The 21,406-nt window shown below is 40.1% G+C and overlaps 1 protein-coding gene and 1 non-coding gene across 10 annotated transcripts in view; both read right to left on the bottom strand.

Moving 5' to 3' along the window:
- Positions 1–12,240: 12,240 nt before the first annotated feature.
- LOC103661845 overlaps positions 12,241–21,406 on the bottom strand; it is a 38,589-nt gene continuing 29,423 nt past the window's right edge. For 4 of the 9 annotated variants that reach the window (XR_005833876.1, XR_005833871.1, XR_005833877.1 and 1 more), the window contains exons 3-7: positions 20,977–21,035; positions 16,461–16,615; positions 15,338–15,401; positions 14,157–14,314; positions 12,241–13,117 (exon numbers count right to left, since the gene is read on the bottom strand). This is a non-coding gene — a transcript (small integral membrane protein 43). Of the gene's footprint in view, positions 13,118–14,156; positions 14,315–15,337; positions 15,402–16,460; positions 16,629–20,961; positions 21,036–21,406 lie in introns of all 9 variants that reach the window. The other 5 variants (XR_005833878.1, XR_005833872.1, XR_005833879.1 and 2 more) reach the window with 3 other exon arrangements.
- SMIM43 (small integral membrane protein 43) lies at positions 17,500–17,839 on the bottom strand. Its single transcript, XM_040626281.1, has one exon. It carries the CDS (start codon positions 17,742–17,744, stop codon positions 17,553–17,555), a length of 192 nt encoding a protein of 63 aa, XP_040482215.1. The 5' UTR covers positions 17,745–17,839; the 3' UTR covers positions 17,500–17,552.

Here is a 21,406-nt window from a genome sequence, read left to right on the forward strand (position 1 = left end):
TGGGAATTGAAGAAAGGGCATTGTTAAAGGCCAAAAATTGAGCCCTGTTTTTGTAAGACCATGCTCATTGGAAAAATAACCAAAATATTAATAAAAACAAATATGCAAGGCCAAGATGCAGAATGAAAGAGAATCTCAGCAGCAAATAGAAGTGAAACACCACCGAAGATAACCACTGGAAAATCCCAAGGGAGACCAACATTGAAGGGCTCCCTACTGGCATGTCTACTCCTTTTCTGCCCTTCCAGAAATCTTCATGCCAGGCTCCCAAAACCGACTGTGGGATAAGCATGCCACATTTCCCAGCCATGGCCATGTTACTTAATGTTGTTTTTGTAATTAAAAACACTGATGTGTATTAAAATCCACAAAACTTGGGACTTGAAACCTGAGACATCAAAGGCATTGTGTTTCCCAAGGGGCCACTGTAGTTGAGTCCACAGTTCTTGGGAGACGTATTCACTCTCTCTTCTCAGCCACTGGGAGCAAATGTGAGAAGCACCAGCCTAGGAAATCCTAAACTATGCATTTACGGGAAACCATTAGAACTAATAATAAGAACTGTAAATCTAAGAATGTTTGTGCTTAAAGGGTGGGTGTATGTTGAGTTCTAACATGTAGAAAATCTTCAAAACAATGCAATGCTCCTTATATAACTCACTTTCTGGTATCTTGAAATAGTTAATATGTGCTTTTACAAAAGAAGTTTGGCTTTGATTTAGACAGGCATTTTATCTATTAAAATCACATGCAAAACTGTTTGAGGTGGATCTCCTCACAATCGCACTGAATCTGTTTTCTGGAGAGTTTTTTATAATCTCAATACTCCCACCTGGTGGCCATAAGAGCTCATGGACCGAATAAAGAGTTTAGATCAGGTTGGCAATGTGTTCCCCCAAATGGGGCTGCCGAGTCCTCCGAGTCCTCTGGTTACAGTAGAGGACCCCAGGACCCAAAGCCCCAGGTGACCGGGAACACCATGTGCTGTGGGTGCAAAGTGTGAAGAGGAAAGGACGCATGGGGAAAACAACACGGCATAATAATAGCACTCTCCTCTGGGGTGTTGTTGGGACTGAGCAACCACATCTGAGCACAATGCCCGCTAAGGTTATGTGGTAAACACTCAACATGACAGACACTCCTATTATCATTCCCCCAAGATGGAGACAACGTGGTGGGTGCCAGTGGAAATAATCAAAAGATGACTCAAAAGCCCCCTTTTGAAGGGAACTGTGACTTTTGAGGGAGATCTGAGGAGTGAGAGGAAATACCGAAGGCTGACTCCCTCTCCTAGCACAAAAGTTTCCCAGATAAAAATAGAGAGAGAGGCTAGGAATTTAATGAATGTGGGGAGAAGCTCACATCTGAGGTCTGAGCTCACATCTTGTTATACATCATAAATTCCTTCAGGAAAAAGGACTCCGTTAAGATTATACATATGGAAAAGTGTCTATTATAATTCAGAGACTCTCTACATGAAATAAAATCTCTAGGTATAATGAATATGAAAACCACTGCAGGCCCTGCTGTCCTCGTTCTTCATCACAGAACGTGTGCTGGAGAGGACAGATGTGTGGAGACCCTGGGAGCATCTTCAGCTGCCTGGGTGGGCAGAAGCCTCAAACATAATGGTGTATAACCCTTCAGACCCTCCTGAACATCAGAACATTCACACTGGAAATATTTAGAGCCTACCCTTGCATCTCTCTTCTCCCCGACTACTCAGATACTCATTAGCTATGTGCCCATATATTTTTGGCTCTTGATTATATCCAAGTTAGGTCAGAATCAGCCAACATTGATCAAATCCTCTTAGTACTACTAGCTTCTAATGGTTCATCAGGGCTCACAGAATATAGGTGGAACTCCCTAAAATGTCTCTCTGTGCATTTTGAAGTTCTGGGCAGAAAGCTGAAGAGCCCCAGGGCACAGGATGTGTTTTTATCTTGACTTCCAGGAAAAGCTTGTGACTTTGCAAGATAAAGGATGTGAGAGGTGACCAGCCAGCTTCCTTAAAGGGTAGGGATGAATTTAGATTTCTGGGCCAGTGGGCTCCCACAGAGGTTGGAGTGTGTTTGCATGGGCTGGAAGGAACACAGTTGGCAGGAAGGTACCAATCTGACATATGCAAGGAAGGAAAAATCCCCAGATAAAACTGTACACTTCCAGAGAATGCCAGGTATGACATGAGAAGAACAATAGCATGGGAGTAGACCAATAAGTCTTGGCAAAAAAACAAAGTATTAGGGACAGTACCACAAACTCACATGTCTATATATAAACTAACACAACGTAGGTTATAAATCAAATTAACTTGAAATATTAGCAAAGGAAAATGAATGCTGTATCAGACAAAAGAAGCTATTGCAAGATGGGGCAATTACCTAAAATAAAGTGATGGAAGAAGTGTACCTTGTTGAATAGAAAGACTAGCTAATATTTATTGAGCACTTAATATATGTCACATATGGTCACATATGTTCAAGGTATTTTGTAAGTATTATTGTCTCTTTTTTTCAGACGGTAAACTGAAGCACAGAGAGGTTATGGACCTAGGATGTAAATGCAAGACTCTGGCTCCCTTGTCTAAGTTTTTAAGCAACGCCTCCTTAACAGATTAGAGCTAGCCAACAGAGGCTGAGAGGAATTCATAAATGATCATTGTGAGACCATTTCAGTTGAAAGTAAAATGAGAAAGAAAAATGAAATTCTGGGGTGCCTGGGTGGCACAGTGGTTAAGCGTCTGCCTTCGGCTCAGGGCATGATCCTGGCGTTATGGGATCGAGCCCCACATCAGGCTCCTCCGCTAGGAGCCTGCTTCTTCCTCTCCCACTCCCCCTGCTTGTGTTCCCTCTCTCGCTGGCTGTCTCTATCTCTGTCGAATAAATAAATAAAATCTTTAAAAAAAAAAAAGAAAGAAAAATGAAATTCTTACAAGATAGGCAAGCTGGTCCAACATCAGATATAATAATGCAGTTCAAGTCTGAGGAAAAACTGGCACAGAGCCCAGCAATCAGTGATTTCAGCTATCAGAAAAGCTGTAATCCCTATGCCCCCCTTCCCTTGCCAAGGTTCTGAGAAGCCAAGCCCGGCAGAGGTGGTTTCACACCAGGGCTGCAAGGGGTGCTAAGGAATCACAGGCAACAGGGTGGGAACTTTGACTTTGGAGGCAGGGAAATGGTCATGTTTTCAAAAAGCAGGCAGAGTGGGTAGGGATAAGGAGAGGATTCTGGAAATTATGAACAAAGGTTTAATGTCAATCCACACCAAAATTTTATATTTAAAAATATAGTTTGTAGGGGCGCCAGGGTGGCTCATGGGTTGAGTATCTGACTCTTGATTTCGGCTCCAGTCATGATCTCAGAGTCTTAGGATCGAGCCCCCTGTCAAGCTCCACACTCAGGGCAGAGTCTGCTTGATAGTCTCTCCCTCTCCCTTTGCCCCCCACTCTCTCTCTAAAAGAAAAAGAGAGAGAGAGAGAGGAAAAATAGTTTATAAAGTGTTTAGAAATTAAGCCATTTGAAAACCACTGAATCATGTTTCATATTTTGCATGAGTGGAGATAATATTCTGGATGTAGGTCAACGGTTTCCAGTTCCTTCAACTCCAGCCTTTCCTGGCAAGAATCTACTGTGCCATCCGGGTTAGAAGGTTTACCAGCCATCTCAGCATGCTCGTGTTGGCAATAGGGAATCTGGACTCAATCTTCCGTCACCAACCAGACATCCAGTGAGCCTGAGGTAAAACTGATTCACAACCTATTTCTACTCCTCACTGTGTTACTCTAGACCATATGACTAGTCTTCTGACTCACTTTCTTTGCCTTGCTCTCTAATTCTGGTGAGTCCTGGAGGCTTACCCTTTGCTCTAACCCACTGGGCCCAGTTTCCTTTAGTTCCAGCTGCTGACCCATTGCAAATGGACTGATGGCCAAACGTGCAATGTGCCTATTGCATGTCTGTGTTTCTCTATAAGAGATAGGAAAAGATGAATTCCAGCTTGTGTGCAGTTTAAATGTTAATAGATAACACCAAATTGCCCTCCAATGTACCTCTTCCAGATTCTAACTTCTACCAGAGTATAGGAGAGGACTTGTTGTAATCACACCCATGCTAAACAGCACCACTTTTTAAGTGGAATATTATCAAATTGGAGCTCTACCAGAAGAGAGCAAACAGGATGGCAGAGCTTTATTCATAATTACCAAAACTTCAAAGCAACCAAGATGTCCTTTAATAAGTGAACGGATAAACAAACAAAATATAGTATATCCATACATGGAAAATTATTCAGAACAAATACAAATAAATAAGATTTTGTAATGATCAAAGAAAATAAATTTGAAGCAACATTCCCTCAACTTTTATATATGTTTCAAATTTCTATAACAAAAAATTGTATATAATACACATACCCAGAAACTCCATATCTAGGATTCTATCCTCTAGATATATGGACTCATTGATTAAAGATTTATGTCAAAAAATTATGTAGTGTTGTTAGTAATAGCAAATGCCTAGAAACAACTAAATATGTATTAAGAGTTGGATAGGTAAATTATGCTTCCTTAACCCATGGAATACTATAGAGCAGTTAAAAACAGGCAGCCCTACATACAGAATGTAAGTAAACTCCGTGAGGGAAGGAATTATCTTTTTTGTTCACTAATATATCCCTGGGTGGCTCAGTCAGTTAAGCGTCTGCCTTCGGCTCAGGTCATAATCTTGGGCGTCTAGGATCGAACCCCATGCTCAGTGGGGAGTCTGCTTCTCCCTCTCCTTCTGACCCTCCTCCCTGCTTGTGCTCTCCTGTCTCAAATAAATAAGTAAAAAAAATTTTTTTAAAGTAGGATTGTGCCTGGTACATAGTGGGTACTCAGTAAGTATTTACTGAATAAATGAATAGGGAATATTTGTTACATTTTTTAATGCAAGGTATAAAACATTGTGCAAATAATGTGGCTTCATTTGTGTGAATAAAAAAGATATATATGTGTGAATATGTATTTCATAAGTCTAGAAGTATACATAAGAATCTAGTAACCATAAAGAAGAAATGGAGACTGGTAGTTAGGGAGGGAAGGGTGATTTAACCTCATTGTCTTCCTAATTATAAATAAAATAACATTCTCCAAGGGAATAAAAGTAAGTATCAATGAAACGTCAGTAAGGAACTAAAGAATGCCCTAATAGGAAGAAAGGGCAAGATATGAATAGGCAACTCACAAAAGAAAGAAAAATGATCAATGTTCAAACTAATAACAAAATGAATGCTAATAAAAACAACAAACAATCACTTTTTTACCTAACAAATTTGTAGATTAAAAAGATCCTAAAAATGCAGAGTTGGCAAGGGTAGAGGGGAATGGGCATACTCCTTCACTGTTGATGACAGTATAAACTGGTATATCCTTTCTGGAGGGCAATTCGGCCCTCAACAATTTGTTGCACAATAAAGTTAGGTATCTAACTAACTTTTAGTTAGTTAGGTAACTAACTAACCTTTACATTTAATACAAGCTATCCAACTGCCAAGAATCAAACAGATGTGAAGGTTGTTTGTACAAAGAGATTCAAAGCAGTGTAGCTTATATATATATACATATTATGTATATATATATATATATACACATATTATGTATATATATATATATACATAATATGTGTATATATATATATTAACATGTTAAATATATGTACTTGTTTACTGATAGAAGACTAAGTAAGTATAGTATGTATATTCAATGAAATATTATGCAGACATTTAAAATTATTTATCTATATATTTCTGGATTTGGAAAGCTCCTCAAAACAGAAAAGAAAACAACAAACATTCCCATTAAAAAATGAAGAGAAAAGCATATGAAAACTGTAGCAAATATAATACTTAAAGGTTAAACATTAGAAGTATAATCATTTAAATTAGGAATAAGATAAAAGACAAGAATGCCCATTATCACCAGTAGTACTAAATATCGTACTAACTCTCCTGGTCATCATTCTATGAAAAGAAATAAACTGCATAAATGCAGGTTGCAAAGAAACAAAACTCATTATTTGTACAATATGATTGACTACCTAGGAAATCCGAGAATATCACTGAAAAAAAGTATTATTACAATGAAGAGAAGAGTTTAATAAGGATCCAGATATAAGATCAATGTATAAAAATCAATTGCTTTCTTTTATGAGCAACAGCTACTAAATATCCCCTATATAACAACCAAACCTATAAAATACTTAAACGTAAACTTAAGTGGGAATATACAAGATTGCCCATATGAAATAAACAATCTAAGCCATCACTAAAAGATACAAAAAAGATGGCAAGGGACACCTGGGTGGCTCAGTCAGTTAAGCATCTGTCTTTGGCTCAGGTATGATTCCAGTGTCCTGGGATCGAGTCCTGCATCAGTCTCCTTGCTCAGTGAGGAGACTGTTTCTCCCTCTGCCTACTCAGCCTGTTGCTCCCCCTGCTTGTGCCCTCTTTCTTTCTGACAAATAAATAAATAAAATATTTATTTAAAAAAAAGATGCCAATTTTTCCCCAAATTTAATGTAGAAATTAAATGCCATCCCAACCAAAATCCACAGGAATTTTATTTAATGGAAATTGACAAATTGATTCTTAACTTCTTATGTGAAACACACACATGGACACACACCCCCCCCAGAACAATAGCCAAGAAATTTTTGAATAATGAAGATAAAATGAGGAGACAATTGTTCCACTGAAGTGTATAGTTATGGAGATTAAACAGTATGTATATATAATTTTAGACTTCAGTACGATGAAATAAAAAACAGTTAAACTGGTGTGGCCACTCTGGAAAACAATTTGGAGGTTCCTCAAAAATTTAAACTAGAACTACCCTGTGATCCAGCAATTGCGCTCCTAGGTATTTACCCAAAGGATACAAAGGTATTGATTCGAAGAGGTGCATGCACCCCAATGTTTATAGCAGCATTATCAACAATAGCCCATTTATGGAAAGAGCCCAAATGTCCATTGACTGATAAATGAATAAAGAAGTTGTGGTACACATACACACACTGGAATATTATTTGGCCATCAAGAATAATGAAATCTCACCATTTGCAATGATGTGGATGGAGCTAGGGTATATTACGCTAAGCGAAATAAGTCAGTTAGAGAAAGACAAATACCATGATTTCACTCATATGTGAAATTTAGAAGACAAAACAGATGAGCATATGGGAAGGGAAAAGAAAAAGGAAGGAAGGAGGGGAGGGAGAGAGGGAGGGAGAAAGAGGGAAGCAAATCATAGGAGACTCTTAACTATAGGAAACAAACTGAGGATTGATGGAGGGAGGTGGGTAGGGGGCTGGGCTAAACAGGTATTAAGGAGGGCACTTGTGATGAGCACTGGCTGTTATATGGAAGGGAAGAATCACTAAATTCTACTCCTGAAACCAATATTACACTATATGTTAACTAACCATGAGAGACTATGGACTCTGGGAAACAAACTGAGGGCTTCAGAGGGGAGGGGTGTGGGGGACTGGGATAGGCTGGTGATGGGTATTAAGGAGGGCACGTATTGCATGGTGCACTGGGTGTTATATGCAAGTAATGAATCATGGAACTTTACATCAAAAACTAGGGATGTACTGTATGGTGACTAACATAATATAATAAAAAATATTATTAAAAGCAAAAAAAAAAAAACCTAACTAGAATTTAAATAAAAATTTGGAAAATAAATAAATAAAATAAACAAAAAACAAAGTTAAAACATACACAACTCACTAGGAGAAAACAGTTTCATTTCAACTGACAAAGGACTAATAACTGTATGTATATATTTACTGATTTATATATATGGCCACCCAGTAGATATATTCACTGTATATCTGTACTATACATAAATTACTTATGAAAGGATAAGCAACCTATTAAAAATGAGTAAAGGATTTTATAGGCACATAGAGAAGAGGAAATCGAAGTGGCCAATAAGGGGCACCTGGGTGGCTTAGTCATTTAAGCATCTACCTTCAGTTCAGGTCATGATCTCCAGGTCCTGCAATCGAGCCCCACGTCGGCTCCCTGCTCAGCAGAGAGTCTGCTTCTCTCTGTCCCTCTTCCTCTGCCTGCCACTCGTGCTTGCACACTCTCTCTCTCAAATAAATAAATAAAATCTATAAATAAATAAATAAATAAATAACCAATAAACACAAAACAAGAGCAACAAACAGGGGCACCTGGGTGGCTCAGTTTGTTAAGCGTCCAACTCTTGATTTCGTCTAGGGTCATCATCTTAGGGTCGTGAGATCAAGACTCATGTTGGTCTCATGCTGGGTGTGGAGCCTGCCTAAGATTCTCTCTCTCCCTTTCTCTCTACTCCTCCCCACCCTTAAAAAAAAAAAAGAAAAAGAAAAAACAGGAAGAACAGACAACAAACTCCCTTATAATTTTTCAAATCAAACCCATAAGGTTTTATTGTATTTTTTTTCTTATAATGGCAATTTTTTTAAAGACCCATAATGTCAAACACTGTGGAGAAGTGGATAGATATATTCTGGCACAGTCATTTAGGATGGAGACTGTCTGTATCTACAGACTCTTGAGATCTCCAAACCAGTTGACCCAGAAATCATAGTTCTGTGAATACAATCTTAGAAAAATTCGCAACAAACTTAATGCTCATCAATAGTTAATCTGCTAAATAAATTGCTGAGGATTCTCTACAATAATTTAAGACAATAAGGATGATTCTATTTTCATTAAAACTTTTAAAACACGTTCCAGTTACTATCGCTGTAACAAACTCTCCCAAAATGAGTGACCTAAAACAATGAGGATCCAGACAGGGTGCAGTGAGACGGCTCAGTCTGTACTCCATAAAGCCGGGGGCCTCAACTGGGAGGAGGCAGCGCCTGGGAGTTATTCACTAGCTGGGGCTCTGCACCAGCGCACCTACAGAGGGCCTCTCTGCATGGGCTTCTCCGGAGAATGATGACGGCCTCAGGATAATTCAATCTTCCATGGTAAATCAGGGCTCCAAAAGCGGTATTCCATCAAACAATGGGGAAACTGCACTGCTTTTCTGACCTAGCTTCCTAAGTCAGACAGTGTCATTTCTGTCACTTTCTGTTGTCACAAGCCTGCTCAAATTCAAGGCGAGGGGATATAGACTCTCCCACTCAATGTCAAATCATACTGTAAAAGCATGTGAAATGGAAGACACTGTTCTGGTCATCTTTTGGAAAATATAACCTGCCACAACGTATTAGAGAAGAAAGCAAATTGCAGAATATCTATAGTATGACATCATCTATATTAAAAAAAAAACCTGTGTATCTGCATACAAATGTGAATAAATGTGACTGGATAACTATTCATGGCGAATACACAGACAATAGTTTTGAAAGATATACCTCAAACTGTTAACAACCGTTAGCTCCCAGGAGGGAGTGAGATGACATAGTTGGAGATGGAGGGGCCATTCATATTTCCTCCAATGGGTCGAGACTACAGTGAGTTCCAAGTTGAGATGTATAAAGGACAAGAAGTAGTAGGTCTGGAAAACTGCACGCAAGTAAAAATGGGGCATGAGACGTAATTTGGTGCCAATCAAACGATCCTAGCTAAATTTCTAAAAAGCATGATCACATATCCAAACATTCAAATATCAGATTACCAGTGAGGTGAGGGGAAAACACCAAAATGGATGTCCTAATACTTGAGCCAGGCAGTTCAATCTGCGGTTAATTCTACATTAATAACAAAGATGGACTTTAGCAACACATTAACTTCTGTGCTTTGTTTTGTTTTGTATCACTTTACATTTCCAGCAAAAAGTCCCTTTTATAAAGTACAGTTTACCCTCAACTATAATAACAGAAAAAAAGATACTTCCTAGTTATCTAGATATGTAGAAACACAAGGACATACATTTTCTCCAAGTGCCACCTTAAATCCAGATCCAGATTGTGGGTAGAACTAGAATCGAGAATAAAAGAAGCATTGTGTTGGGGTAGGGTTCTCTTATTGAATTTGACCATTTTCAACTGAAATTACTGAAGCCTCTTTTTGTGTGTAAACCCAGACTTTAGTAGCTTATTATAAAAGTTCAGATTCGAGGGATGCCTGGGTGGCTCAGTTGGTTAAGCGTCTGCCTTTCACTCAGGTCATGATCCCAGCGTCCTGGGATTGAGTCCCTCATCGGGCTCCTTGCTCAGTGGGGAGTCTGCTTCCCCTTCTGCCTCCCACTCCCCCTCCTTGGACTCCTGCTCTTTCTCTCTCTGTCTGACAAATAAATAAATAAAATCTTAAAAAAAAAAGTTCAGGTTCAGTAACATTTTGTAGTTAATACCAAGACTTACTATAAATCTACAGTAATCAAGACAGTGTTGTAATGGATGAGAATACCCTATAGAACTAAATAGAGAGCCCAGAAATAGTCCCACATTTATATGGTCAATTTATTTTTGATGAGGATGCCAAAGCAATCTAATGGAGAGGGAAAAGCCTTTTCAACAAATGGGTAGAAAAACGTTTATATATACAGGGTAAAAAAGAACCTTTATCCTTACCTCATATCTCACATAAAAATTAATTTAAGATGCATAACAGACATAGTAAAAGTTAAAACTATAAAGCTTCTACTATAGAAAAAAGTACAGAACAATATTTTTGTGACCTAAAAGATTGGCAAGAGCCTCTTAGAGAGGACACAGAAAGCAATAAACATAAAAGAAAAAAAGTGGATAACTCTAACTTCAAAATTAAAAATACCTCTTTTAAAGACATTGCTAAGAAAATGAATAGGCTAGCCACAAACTAGAAGAAAATTGCTGTAAAGCATGTATGTCATAGATCAGCAGTGTCTCGAATACCTCAAGAATTCCTATAACTCAATAATAAAAGACAAATAACTCCAAACAGGGGACTACAGAGAAACAAGGTCCAAGTGATGTTCAAGATAGAAAAACAACCAGACACTTGAGGAAAAAATTACCTGAGTACAATTACCACCCTCATATTTTACTCAAACTCTGAATATGATGAAAATATTATTTAATATTTTTAAAACATAAAATTAATTGACATATAGACATGCCCATTAAAAAATCGGATATAGGGGAGCCTGGGTAGCTCGGTCGTTAAGTGTCTGCCTTCGGCTCAGGGCGTGATCCTGGCGTTATGGGATCGAGCCCCACATCAGGCTCCTCCGCTAGGAGCCTGCTTCTTCCTCTCCCACTCCCCCTGCTTGTGTTACCTCTCTCGCTGGCTGTCTCTCTCTCCGTCAAATAAATAAAATCTTTTAAAAAAATATCTGATATAAAAATAAATATTTTTATTTATTTACTGGGTGGCTCAGTCAGTTAAGCATCTGCATTTGGCTCAGGTCATGATCCCAGGGTCCTGGGTTCGAGTGTCATACCAGGCTCCCTACTCAGCAGGAAGTGTGCTTCTTCCTCTTCCTCTGCCCCTCCCCCCCCCGCTCTTTTTTGTTCTCTCTCTCAAATAAATAAATAAAATCTTTATAAATAAATAAATAAATATTTCCTTCTATCCATTAACCTCATCCTAATTAACTCTTTAAAAATTATGGGTAAGAATAATTCACACACACAAAAAACTGAGTTACATATAATTTTTTTTTATTTCACAGCCTTTTAAAAAATATAAACCACGAAGTATTTTGAAAAACACACATGGAATAATCACTTAGCAGCCACATTATTACAAAAATAAACCAGAATGAATTGCACAACAGAACAAAATAATTCCTGCTGACTCACTCTGACTAGGAACACATAACGTTCACTAGGAATGGTAAGTGGACCAGCACCACCACCATTTGTCCACCATCAATTATCACAAAAATCAATCACAGGACCTATTCCCAGGAGATCATTCCATTTATACAGAAATCAGTACAATGTATAGATGTCAAGTTAACATCTTGCATTTATTTCCGAGATACCATTTTTCCTTTTCTCTGGGACACAGGTTCAATGGCAAGGTGGAATAGTGAAGATGATGGAACACCGAGCACATGACTGGCTCAAACCCCTCTCAGGTAGTTGGAAAACACAAGAAAAAGTTGTGTACTGCGTTGTACAATACAAGAGCCACTAGCCACATATGGCTATTTACATTTTAATTATTTAAAATTAAATAAAATTAAAATTTACTTCCTCAGTCACACTAGCCATATTTCAAGTGTTCACTAGTCACACGTGGCTAGTGGCTACCATATTGGACAGTGCAAATATAGAACATTTCTGTCATCACAGAAAGTTCTTTTGGACAGCCCTGGAGTGGGAAGTGTTTCTTCTTCCTTTGCTTAGGCAGGATGTAGGCTGATTATGGAAGCAGCTTTGAGAAGCAAGTCTTCTCCCAGGATATTCCTAGATCGGTGGTGGAGTCAGAGAAGGGAGTAAGTAGCCTTTCTTTACATAGATTACCTTTTCCTATGTATGAAAGGGATGATCCTTTTCTAGGGATCAAACACAAACTAGACTCCACCAAAAATCTGTAAGGAAAATTAGAGATACATAAAGCAGATGGGAAAGCAGCAAGGTAGAGCCTTCTTTATCCCATTCCAAACTTCCATAGATTATGTCCTCCAAGGAAGTGTACAGGTTCCCAGGGTCCTCCTCTAGAAAATCCTGATGTGGGGCAAGCATATCAGCTGCCTGCAAAAGCCCGTTCTGGCAGGTGTTTCAAGAAAAAACCTAGGATGTCTTCACTCTGCTCACTCTCTGGGCAGAGCAGTGTTGCCTGGAGTACTGTCAGTTGTGAAGGAATTACAGTTTTGATCTGTTTCAATCATTATGCTCCTTTACAACTGTATTTTGTAGCCAGGGCACAGACTGCTGGTTTATTTCCCAAAGGTTCACCATCATCTTTTTTCCTTAGATTTCCTTAGCTTTTTTGTTGAAGGCAGTCATATGTCCAGCTACAAAAACTACATTTCTCACGCAGCCTCGTAGATATGACACAGTCTGGCCAATGAGATGTAAGTAAAAGTTGCTGGGCTTCTGAGAAAGCTCTTTAAAAGGAAGCAGAATCAAAATGGCGTGCCCTGTTTTCCCTTTCAGCTTCCTTCATCTTCCTGGGGGAGCTGCAGCAACCATCTTGGAACCTAAGGGAAAAGCCAAGGGAACCTCAGGGGCTACCTTGACCCTGACATCTGTGAGCTGCTGAACCAACACCAGCAATAGTTTACCCCTAACCTCCTTGTCACATGAGAACGAAAAAAACCCTTACTTTGTTTAAGCTACTGTTTGGTTCAGTAACTTCCTACTCTTATTACTGAGATAGCAATCCATCTTGATTCCCAATAGGAAAACAAGATTTCCGTCTTAATGTAAAAAACTTGCCGGAAGACTCATATATATTCAATAAAGTTCAAGTAGCTTCATAGAGTCACACTAATAAAACAAAAGTATAAAAATTTTAACTTCGAACTACCCACGTCTACACAGCACAACAGTGGAAGAAATGATTAGGCTTACTACATAAAATAGCTGCTATTAAGGAAAACAAGAGGATTTTTAGCTTAATTGATCAGGAAGTTTTTCCTGAGTGCCTATTATGTTCTGACTTGTTCTAAGCACAGGTCTGCCCTGATTGCCCACATTCCTATGGAGTAAGGTGCTACTGCTCAGACAATTAATCAGATCATTATTTAATGTATAATCTTATTTTGTGTGGACGAAGTAAGAAATGTAGAGTTGAGAAGTGATTTCACTGATTCAACCCCGCCCCCCAAAATTAACTTCAAAGATCTGCAACTCAATTTTTAGCTTTCCCTCGTATGTGACACAGACACCTGACAGTGATTTCCTAACGATACTAGAATTTTAATTGTAGTTTTAGCTTAAATAAGCACACCTACCTCAGAGTAACTATAAAAATTAAAACCAAAGTACAGTACTCTGTACATATTTTCTATGTACTGCATTAGTACCATTAGCATTCTAAAAGTCCCTAGATTAGTAAGTATGCGTTAGAAAAAGTAAACATTTCCCACTATCCTAAATGGTTGAACTATTTACAATGTTTAAATGTTGGGCCATTTAAAAAAATTAACTCTTTTGTGCTTATTTTGAAACTATAAACAGAATTGGAAATATAAAATGTCAAGCTATAAATGGGGATAGTGCATGTACTTTACTCACCTCGTTCCAAGTATCCACCCCTGCAAATGAACCAAAAACAAATCCTGGCACCTTGTCATTCCCAGAAAAGCCAGTGCATGGCACACTCTGGGTAAATTTTATCTCTTTTTCTGTGGAACTGCACCAGATGGCATCAGTCCTGCATCTACAGCTGTGCCCTAAAATTGAAGTTCAGACATAGGAATCTACTTTATTAGACATTTCAGATTTTGCAGGTGTGAGTGTGACGTCATTCTCATTCAACCGAAAATGGTTCTCTTTCCAAGTGGAACCGCTGATTCATTGCACTTACAGGTTTGGAAATCAGCGACACGATCAAGATTACCCTAATAAGATTTGAAGTCATTTCAAACAACTGAAATTTAGAGACAATACTGAAATAAGAACACTTGAAATAAAATACTAATATTTCCTAATAATTGAATTATAGCCTATTTCCTCATAATGTAAGAAATTCAACTCTGCTTCTAACATTGCTGAAGGATCACTAAAAACCTTTTATTGAAAATAGAACATAAGAATCTTCAATAATCAAGTTACACTTGTATGATGAGCAGTTACTTTAAACGTTCCTGACTTTTCAAATGTTTTAATATCTAGCCCATATGCATACCATCCTCAAAAACAGACTTGGTCTAGTGATAGGATCAGAATGTGGTCAGAGTAGAGCAGCCAACACGTACAAACTGGGAACCTACGCCAGATGTCAGAGCATTAGATCGAGAATATACCGATAGGAAAAAAACAAAACAAAACACGTGAGTTCAAAAGTAGTTCTAATTTGGGAGATCAGTCTTTGTTGAGTTTTGGAAAAATGACTGAATAAGCGAATAGACGAAGGCAGCTTGTATACAGGGTGTCCAAGTTTCAAAAGCAGAGTGCCTACCAAGCAAGGGCAAGGCAGGAGATCAACAGCAAGCAGCAAGTTCTAAGAGCAAATGTGAGGCACCTTACTTTCCAGAGTTTGGGGCCAAGTTCCAAGTAGAGATTAAATAACAGGAATAAATACTCATTTTTTTGGCCTAGACAAATGGGAACTTAGTAACCAATAATTGATTACAAGGAGGATATAAAATGGCACTCGGCACAAGATAGGAAAGTAACCACCCTTTCACAGGAAGCAGAGTCAGTAGAACCACACAGAGATTTGCTTCACAGGGGGATGGCAGCAAACTACTCACCCTGAGTTCTCTAGCCTCCTCTCTAGAAGAGTCAGGTTTAAACCTCTGGATACCAGTGGCACTGCTGGGAAGATTAAAGGATTACAAACTCAAGAAGTCCCGGAGGCGTTTAAAATAATTTGCCTTCTGGTTATTTATAAAGTATGAAGTGATTGTTTTCCACCCTTGTAAACACCTATAATTGTTAATTACCTACTCCCATACTCATCTTTAATGTCCACATTAACCATACAACCCGATAACTAAATGCCACTGCAGAGGTGTCAACCAATTAGAGAATTATTGTTCAAAATTCAAGATAGAGTCACTGCAGTTGATTCTGGGATTCAAACTGGAAATTCAAAACAAGTTGTACTATAGCTCTGATAACGAAAAGTATAGATAGATAGATAGAGACATAGAATTACATATATTTATATAGAGAGAATTATATATGTATTTCTATATATATAGAGAAATATATATATATATATATATATGCCTATACTTCATTAAAAACAGGTCTGTTCTAGAAAAATGAACTACAAATGTGGGAAATTATCTGAATGTCTCAGCCAAAAAAATTTTCCCATAATTATTTACCTACAAGAGAGTATTTTTCCTTCACTTGAATTACCAAAATAATTGTCTTCTACTTCACTTTCTTATTATCCACTTAGGCAAAACTTAGTATTTTCTTGTTTTTATCCTCTCTATATGGTCCTTGTACCTAAAATTAATATTTTCAATACTCAGTCACGACATGGACAGCTTACTCTACCTTAACGTGACTGAACCCAAATCTTCCCTTACTGAAGACAAATTATATCTGCGTTCCATATTTCAACTCCAAGACCCCCTCCACTGTTTTCCAAAAGAGCAGAATGATTATTAAGATTGTAAACACTCCTCACATCCCATTCTAACGTCTCTGCTCCCCTACATAGACACTGATTCTTGTACTTAGGAATCAGTTCAGCTCCTCAGTTATAGTAGAAAGCTCATGGGTTCTAAGAGGGAGAGAGAGACCCCTTTCATTGCACCCATTTCCTCGGTCCTAATCTCTCACTTTCTTAGGCTCTGGGTCTTCCAAAGTTCAGCTACAACCAGGGACAAAGTGAAATCAAGGGTGGTCCCCACTTACCATTTGCAGGAAAGGTGCGACTGGGGTTGTCCTGGTCCTCTCTGTGCAGGGCTGCCCCTTACCAGCTGTGACTGCAGTGGTGGTCTTCAGCGCACCAACCCAGGGCAACAGCTCCACTCCAGAACTCCAGACGACATAAATCGAGGAAAAAGCATCTGGAAGATGAAACTGTTATTCCCCCAAACTGACATTGCCTGGAGGGTGCTTAGGGCTCATTACGAAGGAGTTAAAAGCTGCCTGCCAATCTTCCGGCAAATGGTCTAGTCATGTAACCTGCCACTCCAGCTTTTCTTCTCTTTTTTTTTGTTGCCCTACAACCTTTCATCAGCCCCAAGGCATCTACCAAAAGACTCGCTAACACTCACCCTCCCGCCCTTTGAGATTCTAAACCCACCTGGTGTGGCAACTCTGCACGCATCTCTGAGGTCGGTGGCTACAAGAGGAGTAGGGATTAAGGGGAAGAAAGGCAGCTGAATCCTCTCTGGCACTGTCAGACGAACCCCGTTTAGCGTCTACCAAAGCGCAAAGATATTTAAAGCAGTATTTTTCATACTTCAAGAGCGCACTGTTTTCTCGTGCTTCCTGTCCCAAAGCCCACACTCTCTCAGTAATTTGACATTAAGGTTGACAATCGATTTTTTTAATCAAATTTGGATTGGAAGTCGTTGGATTGAATTACTTGAATGATTTAGTTTTCCATCCTTTACGTAGAAGCTAACATGCAGTGGGACTGGGAAGAAGAGCTTGCAGGTGCCCAAAGCCATTCCGGCTCCAACGGCTGGCTGAACATCTTTCTCCATCTCTCCCCACCCCGGAAAAGCTGAGGGTAAGTCCCTAAGAGCACAGCGCCAGCCCAGACCCCATAAACCGCCGTGCCTGGCAACCGAGCGTGCTTCGAGCCCAGAACCTCCCCGAGGGGCAGAGAAAATCGCCCCTCCGCAGACCCCTTCCACACCCGAACGAACCTGCCAGCGCTACAACCGAGCCTGGCACTGGAACCTGGGCGGCCACGCGGACAGAGAATCGAGGCTGAGACCCAGACCGGTGCCCGCGCAGCTCCGTGCCCTCCCGCTAGTGCCCGCGCCTCACGGGTCACACCGCTTGCTCACGGGAGAAGCCCCAAGGCTCCCGGTGCACGGAGAGACGCCCGGGCTGGAGCGCCCCGGCCGTGTTGGCCACAGAGTTCTTCAGCTGCTTGATGACCACGAAGAGCAGAAGGAAAAGTAAGAAGAGCAGGAAGAAGAAGAGCGCCAGGTAGAGCAGAAAGTTGAGCTCCCACTCCATGCTGGAGGCGCCGGCGCTCGATGGCAGTGCGCGCTCGGCGCGGATAGCAGCTGCCGGGCAAGGCTTGCAGCCCGCTCTCCCACCTCCAGGTCTCCTCCGCCCGCTTACGGGCGCCCCACGTTGGGCGCCTACTCCGCGGTCCGTGCTCGGCCTCCCCCAGCTCGGAGGAAACACGCCAAGGAGCTGGTTAATCCCAGCTCCGCCTCTCCCAGCAGGCACAAGAGCCTCCCGCTTCTCTGAGATCTCCTGTGCTCTTGGGGATGTGAGCGGATTTTTCTAGGAGCGAATTTTGCGGGCGGGGACACCAGGGGAAGGGGTCATGGCTCAGTCTCCCAAGGGGTGTTGGGGCTAGTGTTTTGCAAATGATCTTAAGATCTCCACCCCCCAACATCCAATGGGTCTCTAGCCCTCTCCTTTCCTAATTAATTTCTTTATTTTCCCCTGTCCTGGTTTTCTTACAGGGAAAAGATGCCATGGCCCAGAAACCCAAAAGAATTAATGGTACCAGTGAAGGTGGGGTCTAAAGGGCTGAGATGACTTAAGGGTGCCAGAGTGAATTCCAGTTCAAGCTCCTTGCTCTTCGGAGTGGCAGATGCACTCAGTACAGAGTGCTCTTTTCTATGGACAACAACAGGTCATTTAAGAAAGCATTAAGAACAAAATGCATTTCAAAAGTTATATTGTGCAAAGCTTCAGAACATTGCTTCAAATTCCTTGGTGGAAAGCAAAAACAAAACGGTAACAGTAAACAATTACTTGAAATGCTCCTTTAAGTCCCTCACACCTCTCCGTATTTGATTAAGATCACCCACAGTCTATATGGTGCAGCTGGTAAAGAAATCCAGTTTATCTACTGCTGTGTAACACACTGCCCAAAACTTAGTGACTTAAGACAACACAAACATTAGTTCTCTCTCACAGTTTGAGACACTCTCACAGAGTCAAGAGTTTGGTAGCACTTAACTTGGTGATTGTGGCCTGGGGTTTCTCATGAGGTGACAGCTGGATGTCAGGCAAGGCCATAGTCACCTGAAGGTTTGAATGGAACTAGAGGATGCACTTCGAAGGTAGCATACTTAGATGACTGACAAGTAGTGCTGGCTGCTGCTGGGGGGCCTCAGCTCTTTGCCATGTGGGCTGCTTGTGTGTCCTTACAACCCTGTGCTGGCTTCTTCCCCCAGAGCAAGTGACCCAAGAGAACAAGGCAGAAACTGCAGCGCTCTTCACAGCTAGCTTAAGAAGTGGTGTACCATCACTTCTGCGATGTCCTATTAGTAAACACACAGAGCCTTATTCAGTGAAGGAGTCCAAGGACATGAACACCAGCGGTAAGGACATCCGGGGGCCATATTGGAGTCTGCCCACCCAAGCTGCTAATGCAATGTGTTGTCATTGTCCATTCTGTTGGCCTCCAACTTTATTTCATTGTTTATTTGTGAAGAGACAGGAGGGCCCCATGAGCTGAATTCAGGGAATAAATAAATCCTGACATACACATCCCAGTTTACTAGTCTGCCCATATTAAATGGCTGTTCTAGGGATGGCAAGGGGTTCGAAGAAACAGGATGGTACGGAAAAAGCTGTGAACTGGAAGTCTCCAGGACCCAAATCTAGTTTCTACTCCACCTGTCAGTGGTCAATTCGGCTCTCTGACTCAGTTCCCTCACCTATAATATACCTTGTGTACCTTTTCCCTGGGTCTGTTGTGAGGATCAAAAATGAATGGGATGTTGAATAAGAATGTGTTTTGTTAGGTGAATTTCAGATACTATTATTAATCTGTTACTGAGGATCCCCATTGTACAAAAATGCGGTGTATAAAATGTTCAGGTCCCAGGCCTCTCACCAAGCATTGTATTGTGTAAGAAATCTCTCTCTCAAAAACATTATTGATCCATTTCATAGGCAGTGGTGTGCTGGCTCACAATTTTTTTTTAAACCTTTGCAAGCCATTTGTTAAAATACAGCTATTATTAACAATTAAATCATGTAAACTTACAATTAAATAAATTATGTTAACAACAAAGGTAATAAATACTCAAAACTCAATACTTCCGAATTATTTTACTACATTTCACTATTATCTATGCACTTCAGGTTATGTACATGTGTTGTAGCTGTATGGCTGAAATATTATATAATAGTATATTGCTGTACCTCTCTTCTCAACTGTGCTCAGATGTCATGTGGGTAACCTGGAATTGGCCATAGTAGGAGTGTTTGCCCTTGGAAATGTACGAATGCTACAAATCAGGGCCAGAAAGTCATTTGTTAAACACTTAACCACCACACCATGGCTCATGGAGCTACTGAAGAAAATTTGAAGTCTTATATAAGTAAAGCAGAGATTTGTGATTTTTTTTTTTTTTTTTTTACTACACAGAAACACCACATGTTCCTACTGGTAGAATTCTCCATTTTATCTAATCTTGACAGAAGGACAGATTCAAGCGTCTGCCTTCTACTGCCACCTCCCATTATGGAAACCAAGAGGTTCAAATATATGTTTTACCCACTCCTGATACAGTGCAGGAAGAAGGGCAGGAAGTGCCAAGCCAGAAACTCAGCCAAATATCCTTGATTCCCAAGACTCTGAAGCTTGGGAGCAGACAGAACAGGAGGAAATGTTTGGAAGTCAGATGCATTCCCGGTAGCAGAGGAGCTCTGAAAACCAGATCAGTCCCAGGAGTGACCTGGGTGTGGTTCCTGTTGCCTGCCTCTGTGGCATCCTCCATTCCTGCCCTTTTCCCAGACATGACTCTCCTGCCTCTCTTTCATTCTGTCAGCTTCCACTGATTTTACCGTACATCTTATCGTAGCAAGGGATAGTGGTTAGTGCCAGCTTGCAGATGCAAATACTGAGCGAGAAAGCATTACTTATACACTTTGCATGTATTATGCACTCATAATCAATAAAGTGGTAGAAAAGCCATATGCCATTTGGCACATTGCCATCCAGATATCCAAGCTATCAAAGGATGGAAATTGAAACACAGAGAGGTTAGGTGACCTGCTTAAAGCCACATAGCTAACAAGTGGCAAAACTGGGATGTGAACCCAGGGAGTTTGGCTCCAAAGCCTTCACTCTCAACCCCGTGATACACTGCCTCACAGGGGAAAGTACCCCTTGCTTGTGTATGACCATCAAATTAATGACCATATTTTTTTTTCTTTTGAGTGTCAAACTTAAAGAAAATAAATTTCAAGAAACCCATACCTTCTGCTTACTTACATCTCAGCTCCTTCCTTTGAAATCTTCAAGGCCAAAGCTTCAAATGAGTGAGTGTTTACCTGCAGATGTTGAGGAAAGAGGCCAACAGATGAAAGTTTTATGTCACCAAGCTCAAATCCATTTCAGCCTTCCTGACCATAGCTGTTTAAATTTTCCATTTATCTGAGCAGCTTAAAAAGATTTATAAATGTTAACTAATAAATCCTCATAGTGACTCTCAATAGAATTTGTATTTAAAATAATGTTGCTACAACAAAAACATAACTTATTACATTTCTTAGATGCTCCCAGTGCTTTTTAGCTTCTGGTCATCTTTATACACCTCATGAGAAGGTCTGAATTTCAGTTTCTGTTATATAAATGACTCTATAGAAATAAAATGCAAACTTTCTCTACTCAAATATGCATATTAATGGAAATCCATAGAAAG

This window comes from Ursus maritimus, unplaced genomic scaffold, assembly GCF_017311325.1.
Source record: "Ursus maritimus isolate PB19 unplaced genomic scaffold, ASM1731132v1 scaffold_11, whole genome shotgun sequence".
Taxonomy (NCBI): Eukaryota; Metazoa; Chordata; class Mammalia; order Carnivora; family Ursidae; genus Ursus; species Ursus maritimus.

Excerpts from the sequence above, each read along its gene's own strand:
- SMIM43 (XM_040626281.1), bottom strand. The coding sequence starts at position 17,744 with ATGGAGTGGGAGCTCAACTTTCTGCTCTACCTGGCGCTCTTCTTCTTC.